The 23222-nt window shown below is 45.4% G+C and overlaps 1 protein-coding gene across 1 annotated transcript in view; it reads right to left on the reverse strand.

Moving 5' to 3' along the window:
- Window positions 1-811: 811 nt before the first annotated feature.
- Window positions 812-23222, reverse strand: part of LOC121269914 (fibronectin type III and SPRY domain-containing protein 2) — a 28264-nt gene continuing 5853 nt past the window's right edge. The window contains exons 3-13 of the mRNA XM_041175039.1: window positions 22369-22464; window positions 18792-19025; window positions 18520-18542; window positions 12380-12501; window positions 10989-11150; window positions 9579-9713; window positions 8877-9033; window positions 7718-7851; window positions 7355-7484; window positions 5628-5804; window positions 812-2148 (exon numbers count right to left, since the gene is read on the reverse strand). Of these exons, the coding sequence (XP_041030973.1) occupies window positions 1902-2148; window positions 5628-5804; window positions 7355-7484; window positions 7718-7851; window positions 8877-9033; window positions 9579-9713; window positions 10989-11150; window positions 12380-12501; window positions 18520-18542; window positions 18792-19025; window positions 22369-22464 (1617 nt within the window). The 3' untranslated portion in view covers window positions 812-1901. The remainder of the gene's footprint in view (window positions 2149-5627; window positions 5805-7354; window positions 7485-7717; window positions 7852-8876; window positions 9034-9578; window positions 9714-10988; window positions 11151-12379; window positions 12502-18519; window positions 18543-18791; window positions 19026-22368; window positions 22465-23222) is intronic.

Raw genomic sequence — 23222 nt, forward strand, 5'->3', positions numbered from 1 at the left:
AGTGGCAGAAGGTGTAGGGGGGACGTGAGGAAGAACTTTTTTATGCAGAGGGTAGTGGGTGTCTGGAATTCGCTGTCCAAGTTGGTGGTAGAGACAGAAACTTTAAACTCTTTTAAAAAGTACCTGGATCTGCACCTTAAGTGCTGTAAGCTGCAGGGCTATGGGCCGGGTGCTGAAAGGTGGGATTAGAAAGGGCACCTGGGTGTCCTCGGGCTGGCATTGACAAGATGGGCCAAATGGTCTACTTCTGTGCTGTAACTTTTATATGGTTCTAATATAGAAGGACCAGAAGGGAAGTGAAGAAACTAATAAGATAAGCAAAGAAAAGAGACTGTCAGCAAACATAAAAGGGAATCCCAAGGTCTTCTATAAGTATGTAAATAATAAAAGGGTGATAAAAGAAAGAGTAGTGCCGATTAGGGGTAAAAAAGGGGACTTGCACCTGGAGACAGGAGAAATAGCGTGGTGTTGAATGAGTACTTTGCTTGGAGACTTGGGCAGACTCCTCTGGAGTAAACTACATTCCTCTGGTGGGGAAAGTTGTTAAAATGTTAAAATTGGAGCCAGGTTATTTGAGAGGGAAATCAGGAAACACTTCTTCAGCTAAAAGATATTCAAAATCTGGAAAAGGCTTTGCTAAAAGGTTGTGAATACTGGATGTCAATTGAAAATTTTCAGACAGAATTCGATTAAAATTTGGTTGGGTAAAATTATCAAGGTACTTGGAATGAAAGCAGTTCAATGGAGTTAAGGTACAGATCAACCATAATTTAATTAAATGGAGGAGCAGTTCAAAGGGCTGAATGGCCTCATCCTTTCCCTAGGGCACCCATTTTAATTTTCTCTCCAACATGACTTATTAACCTGGGACATTCACCTCTTTTTAATAAAACTGTGTTTGCTTCATTGACTAGTTACAATTTACTTTTATCAAACAGGTTTGTCACAACTTTAAACATAGATTCAAAGCCTCAAAATTCTCCAAGTTTGTGCTCAATATCCTACATCACTAGATACATTGACACTGCTATTTCCAGTTAGAATGGCAATAGTAATTTATGGCACAGAAGGAGGACATTTGACCCATCAAGTCTATGCTGGATGATTAGATAATTTCCTGTCGATCTCACCTGGACACTGCAGTGGTAAGTGACTAGAATTGGTCTTAAGCACAACATTTGTATCCCTGTAATGTAACTAAGCTCCACTCACTGCATTTTACTGGAAATATCACCCTGGTTTTATCAGGAGACTTTGCTGTAGTTTCAGGCATGAGTTCTGTTCATTGTAGCTCGCAGAGACACTTTTTTAATAGACTCTGTAGACTGTTTGCTATAAATCCCACTCTGCGTCCAACTGATTGTCTAACACAGTGGTGTCAATATTCACTTTGTTGTATAAATTGACAGATCCTCTCAGAGTGGGGGGAAACAGAGTGTTAGGTTTTATAGAGCAGGAGCTGATGATCTCTGGGCAGTGCAAAGAAAAGCTAAAATTGCCCTTGGAACCCCTGGGTAAAAGAGAAGGAAAATTGTCAAAATTCCTTTTCCTGATTTTTAAGCTATGGCTGCTGTTGTGTGTGGCCATTGGGTGGGGTTAGGATCAGGTTTGGGCAACTGGCATGGAAAAAATGAATGAAGATATGAGGGCATGGTGAGGCGGGGACTAGTCCTGAGGCAGTGAATGAATGGGCCTGCAGTACCAGTGTCCACCACTAGGTCAATGCTCACTGGGCCCCCTCTGGTGGTTGAACTGTGGCACTGCAAACCCGCAGACCCCATCAACATCTCATCCCTGTGACTACTCATGAAAAGCACTGCACATTTAAACGATTTCCTTTGAACTAAAACCCACTCCCACACAATGTTTGCTGCAGCTCAACCTGAAGGGAGATCTCATGGTCATTTTGTAAACTCGGGGATGGGAATCCCATGACTGATTTTTAAAATGCCAGAACTTTCCAAAGCGAAACAAGGATTGACGAGGTTCTGAAACTGCTGAGAGAATGTGAAGAGATGCTGAGGGATGTCAGGATTGAAGAAGGAAAGTTTCCCCGTGTCGTAATCCAAAAGAATTCCGATTCTCTTTGGAGGGACGGTGATTCTCAAATCGGGGGTGATCCCATTGTGAAGGAATTCGAACTTACTCCTGCAGGTATAAAAGAGAAACTTAAAGCACAAAAGAATGTCTCCACTAGAAACAGCTCACTCTTCCATTTCACAGAATCACAGAGCATTCCAAATTATTTACAAAACCATCAGCCAAGTCCTGACTCAATCAGGAGGGAATGGAATAGGGTGAGGGTGACTGCAGTCACTACTGCTGAAGAGGCTTCCATTTTCCTCCACCCCACCCCCACTGAGAGTGAGAGTGACAGATAGGTTTTCTCAACACTGCCCCTCCCCTTCCCCCCAGTGTGAGAAGGGTTGGCCGGGGTGGGGGGTTGGGGGGGCGGGGTTGGTCCTGTCCAGAACAAGCTAGGGTTAAATTTAATGGCAAAGCTGCTGTGTTTTGATTAACCTCCTATTCTAATGATCCAGAGCAAATGAGGAGGAATACAAGATTGAGACATGGGATGGAAAGGATTTGAGTGACTGCTGCAAGAGCATTAATGAAAGAATATTCAGCGATAAGAGGATTTCTTAATCCTACTTCCTTCAATTTCTCACAAATGGAAAGATAGAAATATAGAAACTAGGAGCAGGAGTAGGCCATTCGGCCCTTCTAGCTTGCTCCACCATTCATTATGAACATGGCTGATCATCCAACTCAATAGCCTGCTCCCACTTTCTCCCCATACCCTTTGATCCCTTTCTCCCCAAGAGCTATATCTAACTCCTTCTTGAAAACATACAATGTTTTGGTCTCAACTATTTTCTGTGGTAGCGAATTCCACAGGCTCACCACTCTCTGGGTGAAGAAATTTCCCCTCATCTCAGTCCTAACTGGTCTACCCCGTATCCTCAGACTGTGACCCCTGGTTCTGGATTCCCCCACCATCGGGAACTTCCTTCCTACATCCACCCTGTCTAGTCCTGTTAGCATTTTATAGGTTTCTATGAGATCCCCCCTCATTCTTCTGAACTCCAGCGAATATAATCCTAACTGACTCAATCTCTCCTCATGTCAGTCCCAGGAATCAGTCTGGTAAACCTTTGCTGCACTCCCTCTATATCAAGATAAGGAGACCAAAACTGCACACAATATTCCAGGTGTGGTCTCACCAAGGCCCTGTATAATTGCAGCAAGACATCCCTGCTCCTGTACTAGAATCCTCTGGCTATGAAGGCCAACATACCACTTGCCTTCTTTACTGCCTGCTGCACCTGCATGCTTACCTTCAGCAACTGGTGTACGAGGACATCCAGGTCTTGTTGCACATTCCCCTCTCTCAATTTATAGCCATTCAGATAATAATCTGCCTTCCTGTTTTTGCTACCAAAGTGGATAACCTCACATTTATCCACACTATACTGCATCTGCCATGCATTTGCCCACTCACTCAGCTTGTCCAAATCACACTGAAACATCCTGGCATCCTCCTCATAGCTCACCCTCCCACCCAGCTTTGTGTCATCTGCAAATTTGGAGATATTACATTTAGTTCCCTCATCTAAATCATTAATATATATTGTGAATAGCTGGGGTCCCAGCACCAATCCCTGCGGTACCCCACTAGTTACTGCCTGCCATTCGGAAAAAGACCCATTTATTCCTACTCTTTGTTTCCTGTCTGCCAACCAGTTTTCTATCCTTCTCAATACACTACCCCCAATCCCATGTGCTTTAATTTTACATGCCAATCTCTTATGTGGGACTCTGTTGAAAGCCTTCTGAAAGTCCAAATAAACCACTTCCACTGGCTCCCCCAGATCAACTCTACTAGTTACATCCTTGAAAAATTCCAGGAGATTTGTCAAGCATGATTTCCCTTTCGTAAATGTATGCTGACTCTGTCCGATTCTGCCACTGTTTTCCAAGTGCTCAGCTATTAAATCTTTTATAATGGACTCTAGAATTTTCCCCACTTCCAACATCAGGCTGACTGGTCTATAATTCCCTATTTTCTCTCTTACCTCCCTTTTTAAATAGCGGGGTTACATTAGCTACCCTCCAATCTGTAGGAACTGTTCCAGGGTTTATAGAATCTCGGAAGATGACCACCAATGTATCCATTATTTCTAGGGCTACTTCCTTAAGTACTCTGGGATGTAGATTATCAGGCCCTGGGAATTTATCGGCCTTCAATCCCATCAATTTCCACAACACCATTTCCCTACTAATACTGATTTCTTTCAGTTCCTCCCCTTCACTAAACCCTGTGTTCCCCAACGTTTCTGGTATGTTATTTGTGTTCTCCTTTGTGAAGGCAGAACCAAAGTATGTATTTAGTTGGTCAGCCATTTCTTTGTTCCCCATTATAAATTCCCCTGTTTCAGACTGTAAGGGACCTACATTTGTCTTCACCAATCTTTTTCTCTTCACATACCTATAGAAACTTTTACAGTCAGTTTTTATGTTCCCCGCAAGCTTACTCTCATACTCTATTTTCCCTTTCTTAATAAATCCCTTGGTCCTCCTTTGCTGAATTCTAAAGTGTCCCAACCCTCAAGTCTGTTGTATTTTCTGGCCAATTTGTATGCCTTTTCCTAGGATCTAATACTATCTCTAATTTCCCTTGTAAGCCATGGTTTGGCCACATTTCCTATTTTACTTTTGCGCAAGGCAGGAATAAACAATTGTTGCAGTTCACCCATGCGCTCTTTGAACGTTTGCCATTGCCTATCCACCGTCATCCCTTTAAGTAACGTTTCCCAATCCATCATAGCCAACTCACATCTCATACTATTGTAGTTTCCTTTATTAAGATTCAGGACCCTAGTCTCAGAATCAACTACGTCACTCTCCATCTTGATGAAGAATTCTATCATATTGTGGTTGCTCATCCCCAAGGGGCCTCACACAATTAGATTGCCAATTATTCCTTTCTCATTACACAATACCCAGTCTAGGAGGGCCCATTCTCTAGTTGGTTCCTCAACGTATTGGTCTAGAAAACCATCCTGTATACACTCCAGGAATTTCTCCTCTACGGTATTGTTACTAATTTGATTTGTCCAATCTATATGCAGATTAAAGTCACCCATAATTACAGATGTTCCTTTATTGCAAGCGTCTCTAATTTCCTGTTTAATGCCATTCCCAGCATCACCACTACAGTTTGTGGGTCTATATACAACCCCCACTAATGTTTTTTGCCCCTTAGTGTTTCTCAGCTCTACCCATACAGATTGCACATCGTTGGAGCTAATACCTTTCCTCACTATTGCGTTAATTTCCCCTTTAACCAGCAATGCAACTCCACTGCCTTTTACAGATACTGTGTGAAGGAGCTGAACTCACAAAAGCACAACTCCAGTAACCAGGGACTGTTAGATCCAGGACAACCCCCAGAGTTGAGGCTTCATTATTCATGATTTAAAATTTAAATGATTTCTATATAAAAGAATTCAGTGGGAGACATGGGGTTAGTAGAATAAGGTTGTTAAAGTTGTGACTCTTGTAAAGGATTAATTGTCAGTGAAGTTTCTCCAGTGTGCTTGAATGAGTTTGTGTTCACTCCATACCTGGATGGTGTGAGTGTGTGTCTCATGCACCAAGATGTGATGTTTGAGCCGAGGTAACTTTCCCGTGGGATGTTTGGTGAGGCGACACCAATCCTGTACTCCGTGTGTTCAGTCACTTCGACCTCCCAGTAATGTTTTCCTCGAATGGGCACTAACTGTCCCATGACAGCAGCACAGCTACCAGTAAGAGCAAGTCACAACATGAGCAATCAGTGAGTTCACACATATCATTGTTACAGACCAATGAACAGTGGGTCAGGAGGAGAGACTGGTGTTTCTAGAACCAGTGACTAATCACAGGAGACACATCAGACCTGCCCCTTTCCAGCTAGATGCACTGTCCCCCCTGCTCTCTACCCCTCCCCACCTGCCCGTTGTCCACCCAGACCCACTTCCCCTCCCCAACTCTTCCAATGAGATCTGCCATCTGTACCCAATATTATTTTGTTTCCATAATGTTTGATGGCTGGAGTTTTTGTCTTACACACCAGCTGATACCCAGTGTGCAATAACCGAGGAAGTAAATAGCCCCGGAGTTTACACTTGGACACTCTTCAACCTCATCATTTTACCAGCAAATATACAAAAAGTTTAAAGTTGACATGTATTCTGTGTGAATGACCATCACATGACCATGAGTGTTAATATATTTATTTACTAATTAGAAATACAATTAGCCACATCTGGATTCCCAATTAGCCAAATGTGGCTGGAATCTATGGTATCCTGTTTCTATCACAACACCCTGAAATATTTGAAAGCATTTGACATATTGAATGATATTAAAGTTCAGTGACTTGTTTTGTTGGCTAATTAATGAAAAGGGGAAGTGAGATGAATGACCACTTCATCTGATCTCTGAATGAGGGATGAATGTTGACCAAGACACCAGGTGTTCTTGATGTCAGGAATTTTCAATGTGTACCTGGAAATTTGGAACAGACAATCTGGACTTCAGTTTAACATCTCATCCAAAGGATGGCCTCTCCAACAGTGCAGCACTCCCTCAGTACTGACCCTCTAACAGAGTGGCGCGCTCCCTCAGTCCTGACCCTCTGACAGTGCAGCATTCCCTCAGTAATGACCCTCTGACAGTGCAGCACTCCCTCAGTACTGACCCTCTGACAGAGGGGCGCGCTCCCTCAGTATTGACCCTCTGACAGAGTGGCGTGCTCCCTCAGTACTGACCCTCCGACAGTGCAGCACTCCCTCAGTACTAACCCTGCGACAGTGCAGCCCTCCCTCAGTACTGACCTTCCGACAGTACTGACCCTCCAACAATGCAGCACTCCCTCAGTACTGACCCTCTGACAGTGCAGCATTCCCTCAGTACTGACCTAAGTATCCCCATATGTTATAAGCTCAAACAACAGACACTATCGAGGCTTAACGACTAAATAATAAGCATTCAACAAAGTGATAGACAGTCCTACCTGAGCAAAAACAAAAATACCTGGGAAAACTCAGCAGGTCCGGCAGCATCTATGGAGAGGAACACAGTTAACGTTCTGTTGAATAGTCATTCGGACTCGAAACGTTAACTGTGTTCCTCTCCGCAGATGCTGCAGACCTGCTGAGTTTTTCCAGGTATTTTTGGTTTTGGTTTGGATTTCCAGTGTCCGCAGTTTTTTGCTTTTAGTCCTACCTGAGTGTCTGATTTATGGCTTTAGGTCCAGGGAACGGAAGAATATTGGAAATTGAAAGGTTCTTTATTTTCACTAACTCACCTTGTAAATCGGTCGTCATAATCTGCAGGCTCGATGAAGACACTCTCCTCGTTATGAACAATTGTCAATCCATCCTCGAGGATAGAGAGCGCGAGATGTGCTGTCTGCTCAATCAGATAAAACTGGGTTCCTGTGACCAACAAAGAGTTCGTCAGAGAAAATTCCGATCTTCAGGCAAAGATTCATGACCAAAATAATAGAGAAACAGAAAGAGAGAATGAGTGTGATATGAGAAAGGTCTGTCTTATTGATATTGGATATGATGGAGCTGATCCCCAGGCAGTTGTAGATCTGGATGTAACTCCTGCATCATGTGATAGCCTCAGGTTACAGAGCTCTGGGAAAGGCTTCTCCTACACTTACCTGTGGTTCGAATGTTAATGGGGGAACTCCTCTCGCTGCAGCCGCCTTCATTCACAGCTCTGACATAGAAAAGGTAATTCTCATTGGCCTCCAGTTCAATTAATGTTTTACATGAAGTTATCCCAGTCAGAGACCTAGAAATAAAAACAATCTCTTTTTGTTCAGTACCAGAAACAGCCTTTTCAAAAAAAGATTCTCCAGCATAAACTGGATTCTGGAAGTAACACACTGACTCTGGACCTAACACACATGCTCACTCCGACCAGGGAGGGACCTGACTCTGGAGTCACTCCGACCAGGGAGGCACCTGACTCGGGGGTCACTCCGACCAGGGATGGACCCGACTCTGGGGTCACTCCGACCATGGATGGACCTGACTCAGGGGACACTCCGACCAGGGAGGGATCTGACCCTGGGGTCACCCTGACCAGGGACGGATCTGACCCTGGGGTCACTCCGACAGGGAGGGACCTGACTTTGGGGTCACTTCGACCAGGGAGGGACCTGACTCTGGGGTCACTCCAACCAGGGAGGGACCTGACTCTGGGGTCACTCCAACCAGGGAGGGACCTGACTCGGGGGTCACTCCGACAGGGAGGGACCTGACTCGGGGGTCACACCGACCAGGGAGGAACCTGACTCGGGGTTCACTCCGGCCAGCGATGGACCTGACTCTGGGGTCACTCCGGCCAGGGATGGACCTGACTCTGGGGTCACTCCGACCAGGGAGGGACCTGACTTGGGGGTCAGTCCGACCAGGGAGGGACCTGATCGGGGGTCACACCGACCAGGGATGGACCTGACTCGGGGGTCACTCTGGCCAGGGATGGACCTGACTCGGGGGTCACTCCAGCCAGGGAGGGACCTGACTTGGGGGTCACTCCGGCCAGGGATGGACCTGACTCAGGGGTCACTCCAGCCAGGGAGGGACCTGACTCGGGGGTCACTCCGACCAGGGAGGGAGCTGACTCGGGGGTCATTCTGTGCAGCGATGTGGGGTTCGGGTGTTGGGACACCATCACTGCCTACTTTTTTGGGGGGGGGGGTGCTCTGCGGACTAGGAGGGTTGAAAGGTTGGGCCCTTTGTCTCTATACCTGAACCGTGGGCATCCACTGGTTTAATGTTAATCTTTGTTCTGTAATCTGATTGGGTACTCACTCTGTGAGAGATTCCCTCCAGTTGCAGCCCCTGCAGACCTGGCAGAATTCCACGGTGTAGGAATTTGCGGGATTCCCGCTCCCAGGTTCCCACTCGATGAGAATGGCATCCTGGCAGATTGCCACTGCTCTCCTCTTGATAGTGGGAGCTAAGGGGACTGAAATGCAGAATCGGTGTGAGCATCTTGGAGCCTCAACAGAGCTGGAGCATCACAGAAACTTGATCCCAAATTCCACTCAGCCGCCTGACCAACTCTATCCACTTGATGGGGCTAAACCTCCTCCTGGAATATCTGCTCCTTGTTCCTCTGCTGAATGATCTTTTGTGTCTGACCCTTTTCTCTGTTGCACCTGGTATTAAGCAGCAGACACACACACACACGGGTGGAATATCAGCACTTGTACAGCCTTGTGTCTGGCTGGATGTGTGGTTGTGGGACCGTAGCTTAGTGTTAACCCTGGGGTCACCCGTTAGATGCGGCACCTGTGCACTCGGTCACTTTTCTATCCCGAACATTTGACCTTTTCCCCGAAATCGCTTCCTGTTAGGTTCTGCCGGTTTTAGATTGTGGACGATTGGATTAATTCCACGGCTGACACCAGCACAGTTCCAGGAGATGTCACCGTCGGGTATTTCTGATCTGTACCACAGAGGTACCCATTCATGGCCAGTTTTCCCCCGGTGGGCACCCAATGTATTTACCTGTCGTGTGTTTGAGCCGGTCACTCTCGACACTTGTCCCGGCAGAGTTTGTGGCAGTGACCCAGAATTCGTACGCAGTGTCAGGCCTCAAATTCCTCACCGTGTGGTACATTTCCTTCACCTTCAGGGATGTGTCTGTGGAGAGACACAGGAGACATCAGTCACTAAAGCAGCAGCTCAGCAGGTGGAGAGTTTGAAGCATTTATGGAGAATGATTTGGTGGCTGCAGGGGATTTAATGAGCAACGCAGGATGTTTGTGTGGCAGGTCAAGGTTGTGATTATTAAGAATTGAATGAAAGGACCAGAATTAGCTGCAGGAAACTCTGGGACAATTCTGGCAGTGACTGTAGTGAGTTCAGGACAGTGAAGTCAGGGGATTCCAGACTGTGATCCTGCTGTTTTGGGGTTGAAACCATGGTGTGCACTGCACTGGTCGGGAATCTTCTGTCCAGTTATCAGGTCCATGGAAGTGGTGTTTGGGAAGTTCAAAAGGACATTGGGACAAACTGCAGCAATAAGCCAAGTGTGAGAGGATTCAGCTCAGAGGAAAGAGTAAACGAGCCCAGTCTTCACTGTTGGGAGCAGGATCATCGACAGGAACCCCTACACTGAGCATGTTTGTACCATTGTCTCCATTCTCTTGCCACTGACACCATCCCATGCCCTGGCAACAGTCTGAGACTAAACCAGAACTGTTTGTAACCTCTGGATTATATTTGAGCCTGTAATTAGCTTCCAATCTTGTATTCGTGCCGTCACTAACACTGCTTATTTCCACCTCTGTAACGTCACCAGTCTTCACCCCCATCTCAGCTCATCAGCTACTGAAACCCTCCTCCCAGCCTTGGTCACCTCTGGATTGGGCCATTCTGACACACCCTGGCTGCTCTCCCACATTCTCCCTCTGTCAACTTGAGGTCATCCAAAACTCTGCTGCCAACAGCGAGAGCCGTTCCGGATCAGCCCCTGTCCCTCAGACCCACCCACCCACCCACCCACTCACCCAGGCTCCCAGTCAGGGAATGTCTTGATTTTAAAATTCTTATCCTTGTTTTTGAAATCTGCCCCCCCTCCCCATGGCCTCTCTCCTCTCTATCAGTGTAACCTCCTCCCAGCACCCTCTGAGATATCTCTGCTCCTCTAACTCCGTCCTCTTGAGTGTCCCCGATTTTAATCACTCCACCATTGGTGGCCTGGATACCCTGAAAAGGGAACAAAGCTCCCAGCCTGAGATTGTGTTTAGGGTTTAGGGTGAAGAGTTGTTGGATTGCAGAGCATGAGCCAGGATTCAGGATTGATTGTGGATCTGCTTCTTGACCATCACCACTAATGTGAACATGTCACTCCACCATCTGAATTCAGTTTGCAATCTCCAATTTCTTTCATTCCCCTTCCCCTCAGTCACAAACCTGCAGGTGCCTGGTCTTGCTGTGTGCTGTCTGCAGGTAGTTGTCTATAGTACAGTTGATAATGTTCCACAGTATCGTCAGCTGAAAGACTCCAGCGGACTCTCACTGAGTTGGCGGTTGCTGTACCAGGAGTTTGTGGACACATCAAAGGAGCTGAGGGAACTTGCAAAGTGAAACAGACAAAGGAAGATGGATTATTGACCACAACTTCACAATCAAACAATGGGAGACCCTCGCTGTAACTCATTGACCCGGCGATGGGGAGACCCTCGCTGTAACTCATTGACCCGGCGATGGGGAGACCCTCGCTGTAACTCATTGACCCGGCGATGGGGAGACCCTCGCTGTAACTCATTGACCCGGCGATGGGGAGACCCTCACTGTAACTCATTGACCCGGCGATGGGGAGACCCTCGCTGTAACTCATTGACCTGGTGATTGGGAGACCCTCGCAGTAACTCATTGACCTGGCGATGGGGAGACCCTCGCTGTAACTCATTGACCCGGTGATGGGGAGACCCTCGCTGTAACTCATTGACCCGGCGATGGGGAGACCCTCGCTGTAACTCATTGACCCGGCGATGGGGAGACCCTCGCTGTAACTCATTGACCTGGCAATGGGGAGACCCTCGCTGTAACTCATTGACCTGGTGATGGGGAGACCCTCGCTGTAACTCATTGAACTGGTATGTATTTTGTATGCCTGGGGAAGCGGTTCTAGTTCGGTATCAAGGTTAACAATCCATTCAATGGCTTCCGCTGATGCAGTGTGAATGGTGGTGATGACACTAGGAATGGACCTCTCAGGGCAGGAGCTCAGTGTGTGGGTGATGGTCTGACGCGGACAGCCACAGTCTCAGCTTGAGCGGTTCCTCATGCTCCACTTGTGGAGCACACAGCCACGTATTCCCTGACCCGCCCTCAAGCAGTTGAGGGTTGTCCAGATTTTCGGTGAAAGTTTGAAACCTGGACTTTGCTCGGGTCAGTTCCCAGGTTGTGGTTAGTGATGTTTGCAGTTAAGCAGGTGACATTGAGAGGTGGGACTGTCATCTTTGAGAAGGATGTTTTCCCTGCGTATGTCAGGAAGTTCAGTTTGTGCTAGCACAGTGAACCACTCGAGCTGTGTCGGTCTCAATAGTCCAGAACTAATCCTCATGACTTTCTGGAGGTGGGTATCTATTAGGTAGATTAATCTAATCTAATCGACATGGTAGATTAACCTGGTGACATCATTTTATTGAATTCCATTGTTTATACTTTCTGCAGAGAGGAGGGAAACAGACCCCTGAAACTGATGGGAGATGATACAGGAGCCCCTTCCCCAAGGACCCCTCAGAAATTCCTCAGCCCACAAAAGCAAGCGGACTGTGAGAGTGCGGCTACCCACATACCTGGGATGCTGCTGATCGTGTCTATTAATCGCTGCACCTCGGGCATGTCTGTTGGAAATGTCTCAAATTCCGTTGTTGTCGTAAGCTCTGGGTTAAAGTCCACTTGGAGAAACTCTTCCAGTCTGTTTGGGGCAAGAGAGAGGGGAGTGACTGATGGTAATGGGGGCATTTAATGGGACCCAGTCTTCATTGGGGTGGGTGGGGGGGGGGAGGGACCCTCAGGTACCTCACTCAAGTGGAGCTTCCTCTTGTACAGCTCTAGGCAATGAGTGCCACCTGACTAACTGAACTAGACCCGAATGCATTCCCATAGCTACAAAAGTACACTTTCTAGCAGTGTTCGCAAAGCAGCAACCAGGAGAGTGAATCCTGCACAGTTACATACGAACAAGGAGGAGTAGGCCATTCGGCCCCTCGAGCCTGCTCCGCCATTTAATAAGATCATGGCTGACCTGATAGTAACCTCAAATCTGCATCCCACCTCCCCCCTGATAACCTATCATCCCCTCACTTACCAAGAATCTATCCAGCTCTGCCTTAAAAATATTCAAAGACTCTGCTTCCACCACCTTTTCAGGAAGAGAGTTCCAAAGACTCACGACCCTCTGAGTGAAAAATTTTTCTCTCATCATATTTTTAAACAGTGACCCTTAGCTTAAGATTCTCCCACAAAAGGAAACATCCTCTCCACATCCACCCTGTCAAGACCCCTCAGGATCTTATATGTTTCAATCAAATTTTTTCTTACTCTTCTAAACTCCAATGGATACAAGCCTGGCCTGTCTAACCTTTCGTTATAAGACAACCCGCCCATTCCTGGTATTAATCTAGTAAACATTCTCTGAACTGCTTCCAATGCATTTACATCCTTCCTTAAATAAGGAGACCAATACTGACATCATACTCCAGATGTGGTCTCACCAGTGCCCTGTATAACTGAAGCATAACCTCCCTACTTTTGTAATCAATTCCCCTCACAATAAATGATAACATTCTATTAGTTTTCCTAATTACCTTCTGTACCTGCACAGTAACCTTTTGTGATTCATGCACTAGGACACCCAGCTCCCTCTGCATCTCAGAGCCTGCAATCTCTCATCATTTAGATAATATGCTTCTCTTTTATTCTTCCTGCCAAAATGGACAATTTCACATTTTCCCATATTATACTCCATTTGCCAGATCTTTGCCCACTCACTTAACCTATTTATATATTTTCATAGCATCCTTATGTCCTCTTTGTAACTTGCTTTCCTACCTATTTTGTGTTATCAGCAAATTTAACAACCATTCCTTCAATTCCTTCATCCAAGTAATTTATATAAATTGTAAACAGTTGAGACCCCAGCACTGATCCCTGTCACCCACCACTCATTACATCTTGCCAATCTGAAAAAGACCTATTTATGCCTACTCTCTGCTTCCTGTTCATCAGCCAATCTTCTATCCATGCCAACATGTTACCCACTACATCATGAGCTTTTATTTTCTGCTATAACCTTTGATGTGACATCCTTAATGAAATGCCTTCTGGAAATCTAAGTACAGTACATCCACCAGTTCCCCTTTAACCACAGCACATGTTACTTCCTCAAAAATTCCAATAAGTTGGTTAAACATGATTTCCCTTTCACAAAGCCATGTTGACTCTGCCTGATGATCTTGAACTTATCCAAGTGCCCTGTTACAGCTTCTTTAATAATAGCTTCTAACATTTTCCCTATGACAGATATTAAGCTAACTGGCCTGTAGTTTCTCGTTTCTGTCTCCTTCCCTTTTTGAATAAAGGAGGTACATTCGCTATCTTCCAATCTAATGGGACCTTCCCTGAATCTAGGGAGTTTTGGAAAATTAAAACCAATGCATCAACTATCTCACTAGCCACTTCTTTTAAGACCCTTGGATGATGTCCATCAGGACCCAGGCACTTGTCAGCCTGCAGCTCCAACAATTTACTCAGTACCACTTCTCTGGTGATTGTAATTTTCCTGAGTTCCTCACAACCTTCCATTTCCTGATTTACAGCTGCCTCTGGGATGTTACTTGTATCCTCTATAGTGAAAACTGATGCAAAATACCTGTTCAATTCATCTGCCATTTCCTTGTTTTCCATTATCAATTCTCCAGACTCACTTTCTATAAGACAAACGCTCACTTTGTTAACTTGTTTCTTTGTAAAATATTTATAGAAACGCTTACTATCTGATTTTATATTTCTGGCTAGTTTTTATCTCGTACTCTCATTTTTCCCTCGTTAATTTTTATCCATTCTTTGCTGTTCCTAATACTCTGTCCAATCTTCTGACCTTCCACCTACCTTTGCACAATTATATACTTTCTCTGTAAGTTTGATACGATCTTTAATCTTTCTAGTTAACCACGGAGGGTGTGTCCGTCCCTTGGTCTTTTTCTTACTCGTTGGAATGTACCTATTCTATGCATCCTGAAATATCCCCTTAAATATTAGCCACTGTATTTCTATTGACCTATCCCTTAACCTAATTTGCCAATTCACTTTAGGCAGCTCAGCTTTCATGCCCGCATAATTGTCCTTACCTAAGTTTAAAAACATAGCCTCAGGCCCGCTCCTCTCTCCCTCAAACTGAATGTAAAATTCAATCATATCATATGGTAGCTGCTACTTTCACTATGGGGTCATTAATTACTTTGATCTCATTGCACAATACTAGGCCTAGTATAGCCTGCTCTCTGGTTGACTCCGGACATGCTGTTCCAAGAAACTGACCTGAAAACATTCTACGAACTCTTCATCTAGGCCACCTTTGCCCAACCGACTTTTCCAGTCCAAATGTAGATTAAAATCTCCCATGATTATCGCCGTGTGTCTCTGACAAGCTTCCATTATTTCTTCCTTTATACTCAACCCTACCATGTGGTCACTGTTAGGGGCCTATACACAACTCTGACAAGTGACTTCTAGCCTTTATCATTTCTCATCTCTACCCAAACCGTTTCTGGATCCTGGTTTCCTGAACTTAGGTCATCCCTCTCTATTGTGCTAATACCATCATTAACTAACAGAGCCACTCCTCCACCTTTTCCTCACTTTCTGTCCTTCCTAAATATCCTGTACCCTTCAATATTCAGGTCCCAATCTATGTCCACCTGCAGCCATGTCTCCGCAATAGCTATCAAATTGTAATTATTTAGTTCTATGTGCATTCTCAGTTCACCTGTTTTGTTTCGAATGCTTCATACATTCAGATACAGAGCCTTAAGTTTAAGTCTTTTATTCTTTTTATAATCTCTAGTCTGTTCTGTTGATTTACTGTTTAGTTTGTATTCTCTATCCCTTCCTGTCATGGTCTGTTTTTCATTTCCTGGAATACCTTTCTCCTTTGCCTCGTCTCCACTCTGTAGTTTACCTTCCCAAATTTGATCCCTTGTCCCCACTATTTAGTTTAAAACCCTCTTTACTTCCCTCGTTATGCAGCTCACAAGAACACTGGTTCCAGCATGGTTTGGGTGTAGACCGTCCCAACAGTACAGATCCCACTTTCCCCAGTATGGTGCCAGTGTTCAATGAACAGGAATCCACTTCTCCCACACCAGTCTTTGGGCCACACATTCATCTCCCTAATCTGATTTGTCCCATGCAAATTTGCAAGTGGCTCAGGTAATAATCCAGAGATTATGCCCTTTGAGGTTCTGCTTCCTAATGTGGTGCCTAGCTCCTCATACTGACTGTGCAGAACCTTCATCTTTGTCCTGCCTATGTCATTGATACCTAAATGGACCATGATGACTGGGTCCTCCCCCTCCCACTGCAAGTTCCTTTCCAACCCCGAGCAGATGTCCTGAACCCTGGCACCGGGCCATCTCTTTGCTGCAGAGGATGGTGTCAATCGCCTTGACTATACTGTCCCCTACTACCACGACATTCCTTGGAACTCCCCCCACTTGAATGGTTCCCTGGACCACGGCACCGTGGCCAGTTTGCTCATTCTCCCAGCAGCCCCCATTCTCATTCAAACAAGCTGAGAAAAATACTCAAGCTTGTTGGACAGTTTCAAGAGCAGAGGCTACTGCACTCCTGGGTCTCCTTACCTGCCTCAAGGGCAGTCACACCCTCCTGTCACTGAACGCTGACCAACTCAGAAGACTCTATGTTAAGGGGTGTGACCGCTTCCTGAAAAGTGCCCAGGCTTGGGTTAACAAGTGGCGAGTAACATTTGCGCCACACAAGGGCCAGGCAATTACCATCTCCAACAAAAGAGAATCTACCTATCTCCTCTTGACATTCAATGGCATTACCATCGCTGAATCTCTCACTGTCAATCTCCAGGGCGTTACCATTGACCAGAAACAACTGGTCCAGCATTTAAATATTGTGGCTACAAGAGCAGGTGAGAAGCTAGGAATCTTGTGGTGAGTAACCCACTCCCTGACTCCCTAAAGCCTGTCCCCATCTACAAGGCACAAGTCAGGAGTGTGATGGAATACTCCCCACTTGCCTGGATGACTGCAGCTCCCTCAACACTTGATACCAGTACTCAACACCATCCAGGACAAAGCAGCCCACTTGATTGGCACCCCATCCACAAACATTTACTCCCTCCACCGCCAATGCACAGGGGCAGCAGTGTGTACCATCTACAAGATGCAAAGCAGGAATTCACCAAGGCTCCTTTGGCAGCACCTTCCAAACCTGTGACCTCTACCACCATGAAGGACATAAAGTGCATTGATTAGAATTTTTGCCCTTTGTCCTCATAATTGAGATATTGAAGAATAGAAGTTTCTACTTTTATTTTCATCCAGTATCAATACTGAGCATTTCCAATGGGTTAATCCTTGGTGTGCACTGCCTCTTCTGTGGGGCTGAATTGTCCTTTGAATGGAAGACGTGAGAATTCCTATTTTGCATTAACAAAATTGAAGGAGAGTGTGACTTGAGGGGTGCAATCTCCATGAATGCAGTTTTATTAGTGACAGAAATATCACCATCACTTGCTCTCATTAAGGGAGCAATTTCAAACCCTAAAACTCTTAATCCTAGTGTCAACATTGCAGTGCCTGCTGTACCTTGTCCAGTTCCTACCTTGCTAATTTTCACAGTGACGCTGTACCCTTACTGCCGGTTATGACTGGATTTCCGGTTATGACTGGATTTACGCTCACTTGAACTGGAACGTAAGAATTGGGAATGTTGTTAATGTCCCAGCTCATGAACATCCCTCAATCACCACAAAATAAAATACAAGAGGAGACATCAGGGGTGATGCACATACCAAACTGTCGGTATGTTCCAGTGTGAGGTGAGTAAGCAGAGATCCCACTAATGGGGAGCCACATTCCCCACCAGACTCAAGGATTACCTTTAACTCTGAACTTTTATTAATTAACTTGATAGTTGAGAGATGGGTCCCACAGTGAGCCATACCAATAATACTAGATAAAAGCAAAATACTGCGGATGCTGGAAATTGGAAACAAAATCAAAAATTGTTGGAAACACTCAGCAGGTCTGACAGCATCTGTGGAGAGAGAAACAGAGTTAACGTTTCGAGTCCGTATGACTCTTCTTCAGAGCTGAAGTTTTGAGGGATGATTGACCAGCTCTGAAGAAGAGTCATACAGAATTGAAACGTTAACTCTGTTTCTCTCTCCACAGATGCTGTCAGACCTGCTGAGTTTTTCCAGCAATTTTTGATTTTGTTCCAATAATACTAGAGACGCGATGAGACATGCCAGCGTTCCCGGAGACACGGTGAGACATGCCAGTGTTACCGGAGACACGGTGAGACATGCCAGCGCTCCCAGAGATGCAGTGAGACATGCCAGCGTTCCCAGAGACGTGGTGAGACACGCCAGTGTTCCTGGAGACGTGGTGAGACATGCCAGTGTTACCGGAGACGTGGTGAGACATGCCAGCGTTGCCAGAGACGCAGTGAGACATGCCAGTGTTACCAGAGACGTGGTGAGACATGCCAGTATTACCGGAGACGCAGTGAGACATGCCAGCGTTCCCAGAGACGCGGTGAGACATACCAGTGTTCCCGGAGACGCAGTGAGACATGCCAGTGTTACCGGAGATGCGGTGAGACATGCCAGTGTTACCAGAGACATGGTGAGACATGCCAGTGTTACCGGAGACGCGGTGAGACATGCCAGTGTTACCTGGCCAGTGCTGTTTGTCCATTCTGTAGTTGTAGAAAAAGAAACAAAATGATTCAGTGGCTGTAAAAATGTCAGACTCTTAGCGAAAAGCAGCTGAATCAATGCATTTATTCAAACCTCCCCATCCCTAACAGAGCATTGAGACATCACCCTGAACACCCCAACCTTAACCGAGCCCAAGGATTTCCTTGAGAGAGTGAGAATCCCAGAGTGAGAATCTGTAATCACCTCACCAGTTTTGCAGGAATATCAGGCACAGCCTGCGTGTTTACCTTCAGAAAGATTTGCTTGTCTTCAGTCTTGAACAGTTCCTCGGTGGACTCGAGTAGCTCTTTATACAGGTCAGCACTCTGCCCACAGCTCAACAGCTTCCCATACAACTCCTCCAGCTTCTGGCTCTTCTCCCCCTCCAGCTCCTGGCTCCTGTCTTCGTAACGTTCCACCAGAAACTGCATCAAATCATCGTACTGCAGCTCCAAGTAATGTTCCTGTTTACCAATGTTCTCCTGTTGGCCCAAAAATAATTTGCAGTTTGAGTCTCAGTGTAGAGCTTGGCACACAGATCGACAGCCCTAGGCTTTACCCCACGCCAGAGGCAGCTCCATAGCACCAGCGACCCAGACTTGGTGGTGTGTAACAGTTCAATCAGGGAGTCCAAACTGTTATGGCAGCACACACTTTTACATGCATGTTGTAACCTGGAACTATGGATAGTGATGGTAGAAGCTCTAATTTCTTTCCATCACATGGCTGACCAGGGATCTCTCTGCTATTATCACCTGCCATTGGTGTGTGCTGGAAGAATTTACAAATTGATACTCACCCTGTTTGGCCACGTTATGAAACCACTTTCCTTGATCATCAATTCCTAGACTGGGACTTGAACCAAGAGCTTCTGACTCTGAGGCAGGGACTCTACCCACTGCACCAAGACCTCCAACTCAGACCTAGACAGTGGGGAAAGCAACCAGGGTTCCCACTTCCTGGTTACTATGTTATAAATTTCTGGTTCATGGTTCATGTTAATATTTTAGAGTTAATTTTTAGTTCTGGGAAGATTGAAGTTTAACTGTAGAAAATATGATAAATGCAACTAAAGCAGCTTTAAGTTTATTACACTTGAAAAACTGGGACCATGTTGACCTAAGGAGTTAACAGCTAGAAAGGTGAGATCATAAAACAGCAGGTGGGCTTACTTAGCTGGAGAGTTAGAGATACGATGTCAACACTGCTTGCAAAGAAATGCAGCCCAGAGAGTTGTTTTGTTTTGGGAGTCAGAACTACAATTAGTTTAAAAGCATTCAGTGAGCCCTGGAAGGCTACTTCATCCTGGAGATGGGTGGAGCTGAAGAAGGTCCTGGGTTTCAGTTTATCTGTGTGTTTGCTGGGGGAGTGAGTGTTCTGCAGCAGGGGAAAAGGCCTGGGGAGCTGGAGAGGTGGCAGAATGTCACTGGCTCCATGCTGGAAAGGGTTGGGGCTCAGAAGAAATGTTGGGAGATATTTATGGTGTAGGTGGGGAGATTGGAGCTTGGTGTCAGCCCAGTGAAGCCAGTTGGCTGGTAAAGAGCTGAAATTGCACCAGTAAAGAGAGGATGGGGTGCAGATTCTAAAATCCAGGGGAACGGAATCTCCGGGGATTGAAACCCTAGGAGGCATGCAGTCTTTGAGGCAGTCCGAGTTGAAGTGGCTCAGAGAATTCATAGATTTGAGTTTTGGAAGTTTGGCGTCCCTTGCGAGGAAGATAGAGTTTTACCAAGATTGGTTGACTCACTGTGTTCACTGATGTCTGGGTGGGTTGCTGAGAAAACCATGGGATCTGTCTTGGTCACATTTGCTATTTATTGAATAGTGCGGTGTGTTCATCCACAGTTTGTCTGTTAATTCACAAGTACCTCATACCTTAACATTCAGGGTTAATATAAGACTGATATTGGAAATTGTTTTATCTTTCTGACCTTGTATAGTAAAGTTAATTTTTGTCTGTTCAAAGCTGGTGGAATCTTGAGGTTTTATTCTCTTAGGAAGTGTCTTAAATATCAAATTTTGTCTACTTTGAACGAAACGTTATTGATCCCTAACTGGATCGCACCAAAAACTTGGGAGTCTGTTCAGGATCAGAACAACTATCCAGTGATTCCTGTGGGAAGGTCAGTTAAAGACAATTGGACTTGGTTTTAATGCTGCCCATGTGGTCAGACAGGGCTGCTAAAAATCACTTTCACACCTGATGAGTGATCACTCGGGTGTGATATTGAGGGGCAGCCAGGGCCTATGGAACTACTGTTTGCCCCAGAGAGGGTCAGGGCTTCCAAGCAAGAGCTTGTACACCCGTAAAACATGGTCTTAGAGTAAATCTTGTACCTACAAGTAACACTGACAGCTTTCTGAAGAGAGCCCAGGGATCAGAGGAATATGGGGACAGGAAGAGGCTACTCAGTCCCTCAAGTCTATTCTGCAATTTGCTGATCTGTATCTTAACTCCATTTACCTGCCTTTTAGATTGATTCCTGGAAATGAGAGAGACATTAAGGAGAATGGGATATATATAACTCTCAGCTGGGTTCTGGTGAATGGTCATCGACATTAACATTAACTCTGTTTCTCTCTCCACAGATGCTTCCTGACCTGTTGTGTATTTCTAGCATTTTCCACTTTATTTCAGATTTCCAACATCTGCAGCATTTTGGTTCTGAGAGGGTCGATGCTGAGAGACTGTTTCTCCCGACTGGAGAGATTAGAACTAGGGGACTTAGTCTCAGAATAAGGGGTTTTCCATTTAGATCTGATATGAGGAGAAATTTCTTCACTTGGAGGGTTGTGAATCTTTGGAATTCTCTACTCTAGGAGGCCATGGATGCTCAGTCATTGAGTCCATTCAAGATTGAGACTGATAGATTTTTGGGCACGTAGGGAAATGAGGATAAAACAAGAAAGTGGAGTTGGTGCAGATGTTGGTGTAGATGTTCACCAGGATCTTAGTGAATGGAGGAGTAAGTGCGAGGGGTCGTATCCTGTTCCTATTTCTTCCGTCTTCCTCACTATTCTTGCGAACAAATGTTGGCCTATCTCAGGCTTGAAAGTTCCAATTATCTCCCAAATCCACAGCCACTTGGAGGAGAGAGTCCCAGATTCCATTGTCCTGTGTCAAAACAGCTTCCTGGCTTGACTTCTGATTTAAGATTGTTCTGATTCGCACAGCCAAGGATCTAGTTTCTCTAGGCCTAAATCATTTTATTATTTTAAACACCTCAATCAGATTATCCCTCAACCTTTTAAACTCGAGGAAACACCAACAAGTTTTGTTCTTGTAACCTAACCTGTTGAGCCCTGGCATTACGCTACTTCGTTAGGAGCTAGTTCAGGATGATCCAGTGTTATTAAAAAAGGAAAGAAAGGTTTGCATTTATATAGTGCCTTTCACAACTTCAGGGTGGTTCATTTTTTAACGGCCAATAAAGTATTTTTGGAAATGTAGTCCCTGCCACAATGTGGGAAAGGTGAGAGATCATTTGCACACAGCAAGCTCCCACGAGCAACAAGGACCAGGTAATTTGTTCTTTTTAGTGATCTTGATTAAGGGATATGTATACACCATGATTCCAGGAAGAACTCCTGTAATCTTCTTTGAGTGATCCTGTGGGATCTTTTACCTCCACCCGAGAAGGCAGATGGGGGCCTTGTTTTAACATCTCATCAAAAATCAGAGCCTCCTTACTGCCAGGAGCAAGTCTTAAAGGGAGGGTGTTAGCACCTTACAGCTCCCTCAGAGCACAATCCTTCAAGATGAAGCAAGAGATGACATTTCATCAAAAACTGAACACTGGGAGATATTTAACATGAAACTCTTACTTCGACAGTGACAGAGATTTCTTCCAGATGATTAACGAATGTGTCCAACTCAATCAGTTGCTGCTCCAGTTTTTTCAAATTGTTCTGACATTCAAGCTGAGAAATGAGATGTGAAACTGAAGTGAGTTAGACACAGAACTTATTACACATTGTTCATAGAGTTGCGGAATAATGCAGCATAGAGGAGGCCATTCAGCCCATCGCGTCTGTGCTGACACTAACAATCTTCCCCCATAATTCTGCAATTCTTTCTCCTTCAATTATTTATCCATTTCCCCCCTGTAGGTTATTATTGAATCTGTATCTACTGTAGTATCAGGCAGGGCCTTCTAAACCCATCCACTCTTCTGTCAAAAAATGACATCGTTGCATCTTTGGCCAATTACCTGAAATCCTCTGGTTACCAACTTGTCAGCTACCGAACAGTTTCTCTTTATTTACTCGATCGAAACACTGCACAATGTTAAACATCTTGATCAAATTCTCACTTAGCTTTCTCCGCTTAATGGAGAACAGTTCCAGCATCTCCAGTCTATCCATAACTGTATCCCCTTAACCCTGGAACCATTCGAGTAAATCTTTTGTGTTCATTCCAAAACCTTCACATCCTTCCTAAAAAGTATGATGCTCAGAATTGAAAACTGATGAAGTGAGGATCATTTTGTTTTTATTACTGAGCTGCAAATGGATACATCAGTCAGAGGCATCCTGGGAGTTACCCCCCCCGAGTAGAAACTGAACTGGACCCCCACTGAATCCCCCACTATCAACATCCTGGGGGTTACCATTGACCAGAATCGGAACTGGACTAGCCATATAAATACTGTGCCTACAAGAGCAGGTCAGAGGCTAGG

Source organism: Carcharodon carcharias, chromosome 26 (assembly GCF_017639515.1).
Source record: "Carcharodon carcharias isolate sCarCar2 chromosome 26, sCarCar2.pri, whole genome shotgun sequence".
Taxonomy (NCBI): domain Eukaryota; kingdom Metazoa; phylum Chordata; class Chondrichthyes; order Lamniformes; family Lamnidae; genus Carcharodon; species Carcharodon carcharias.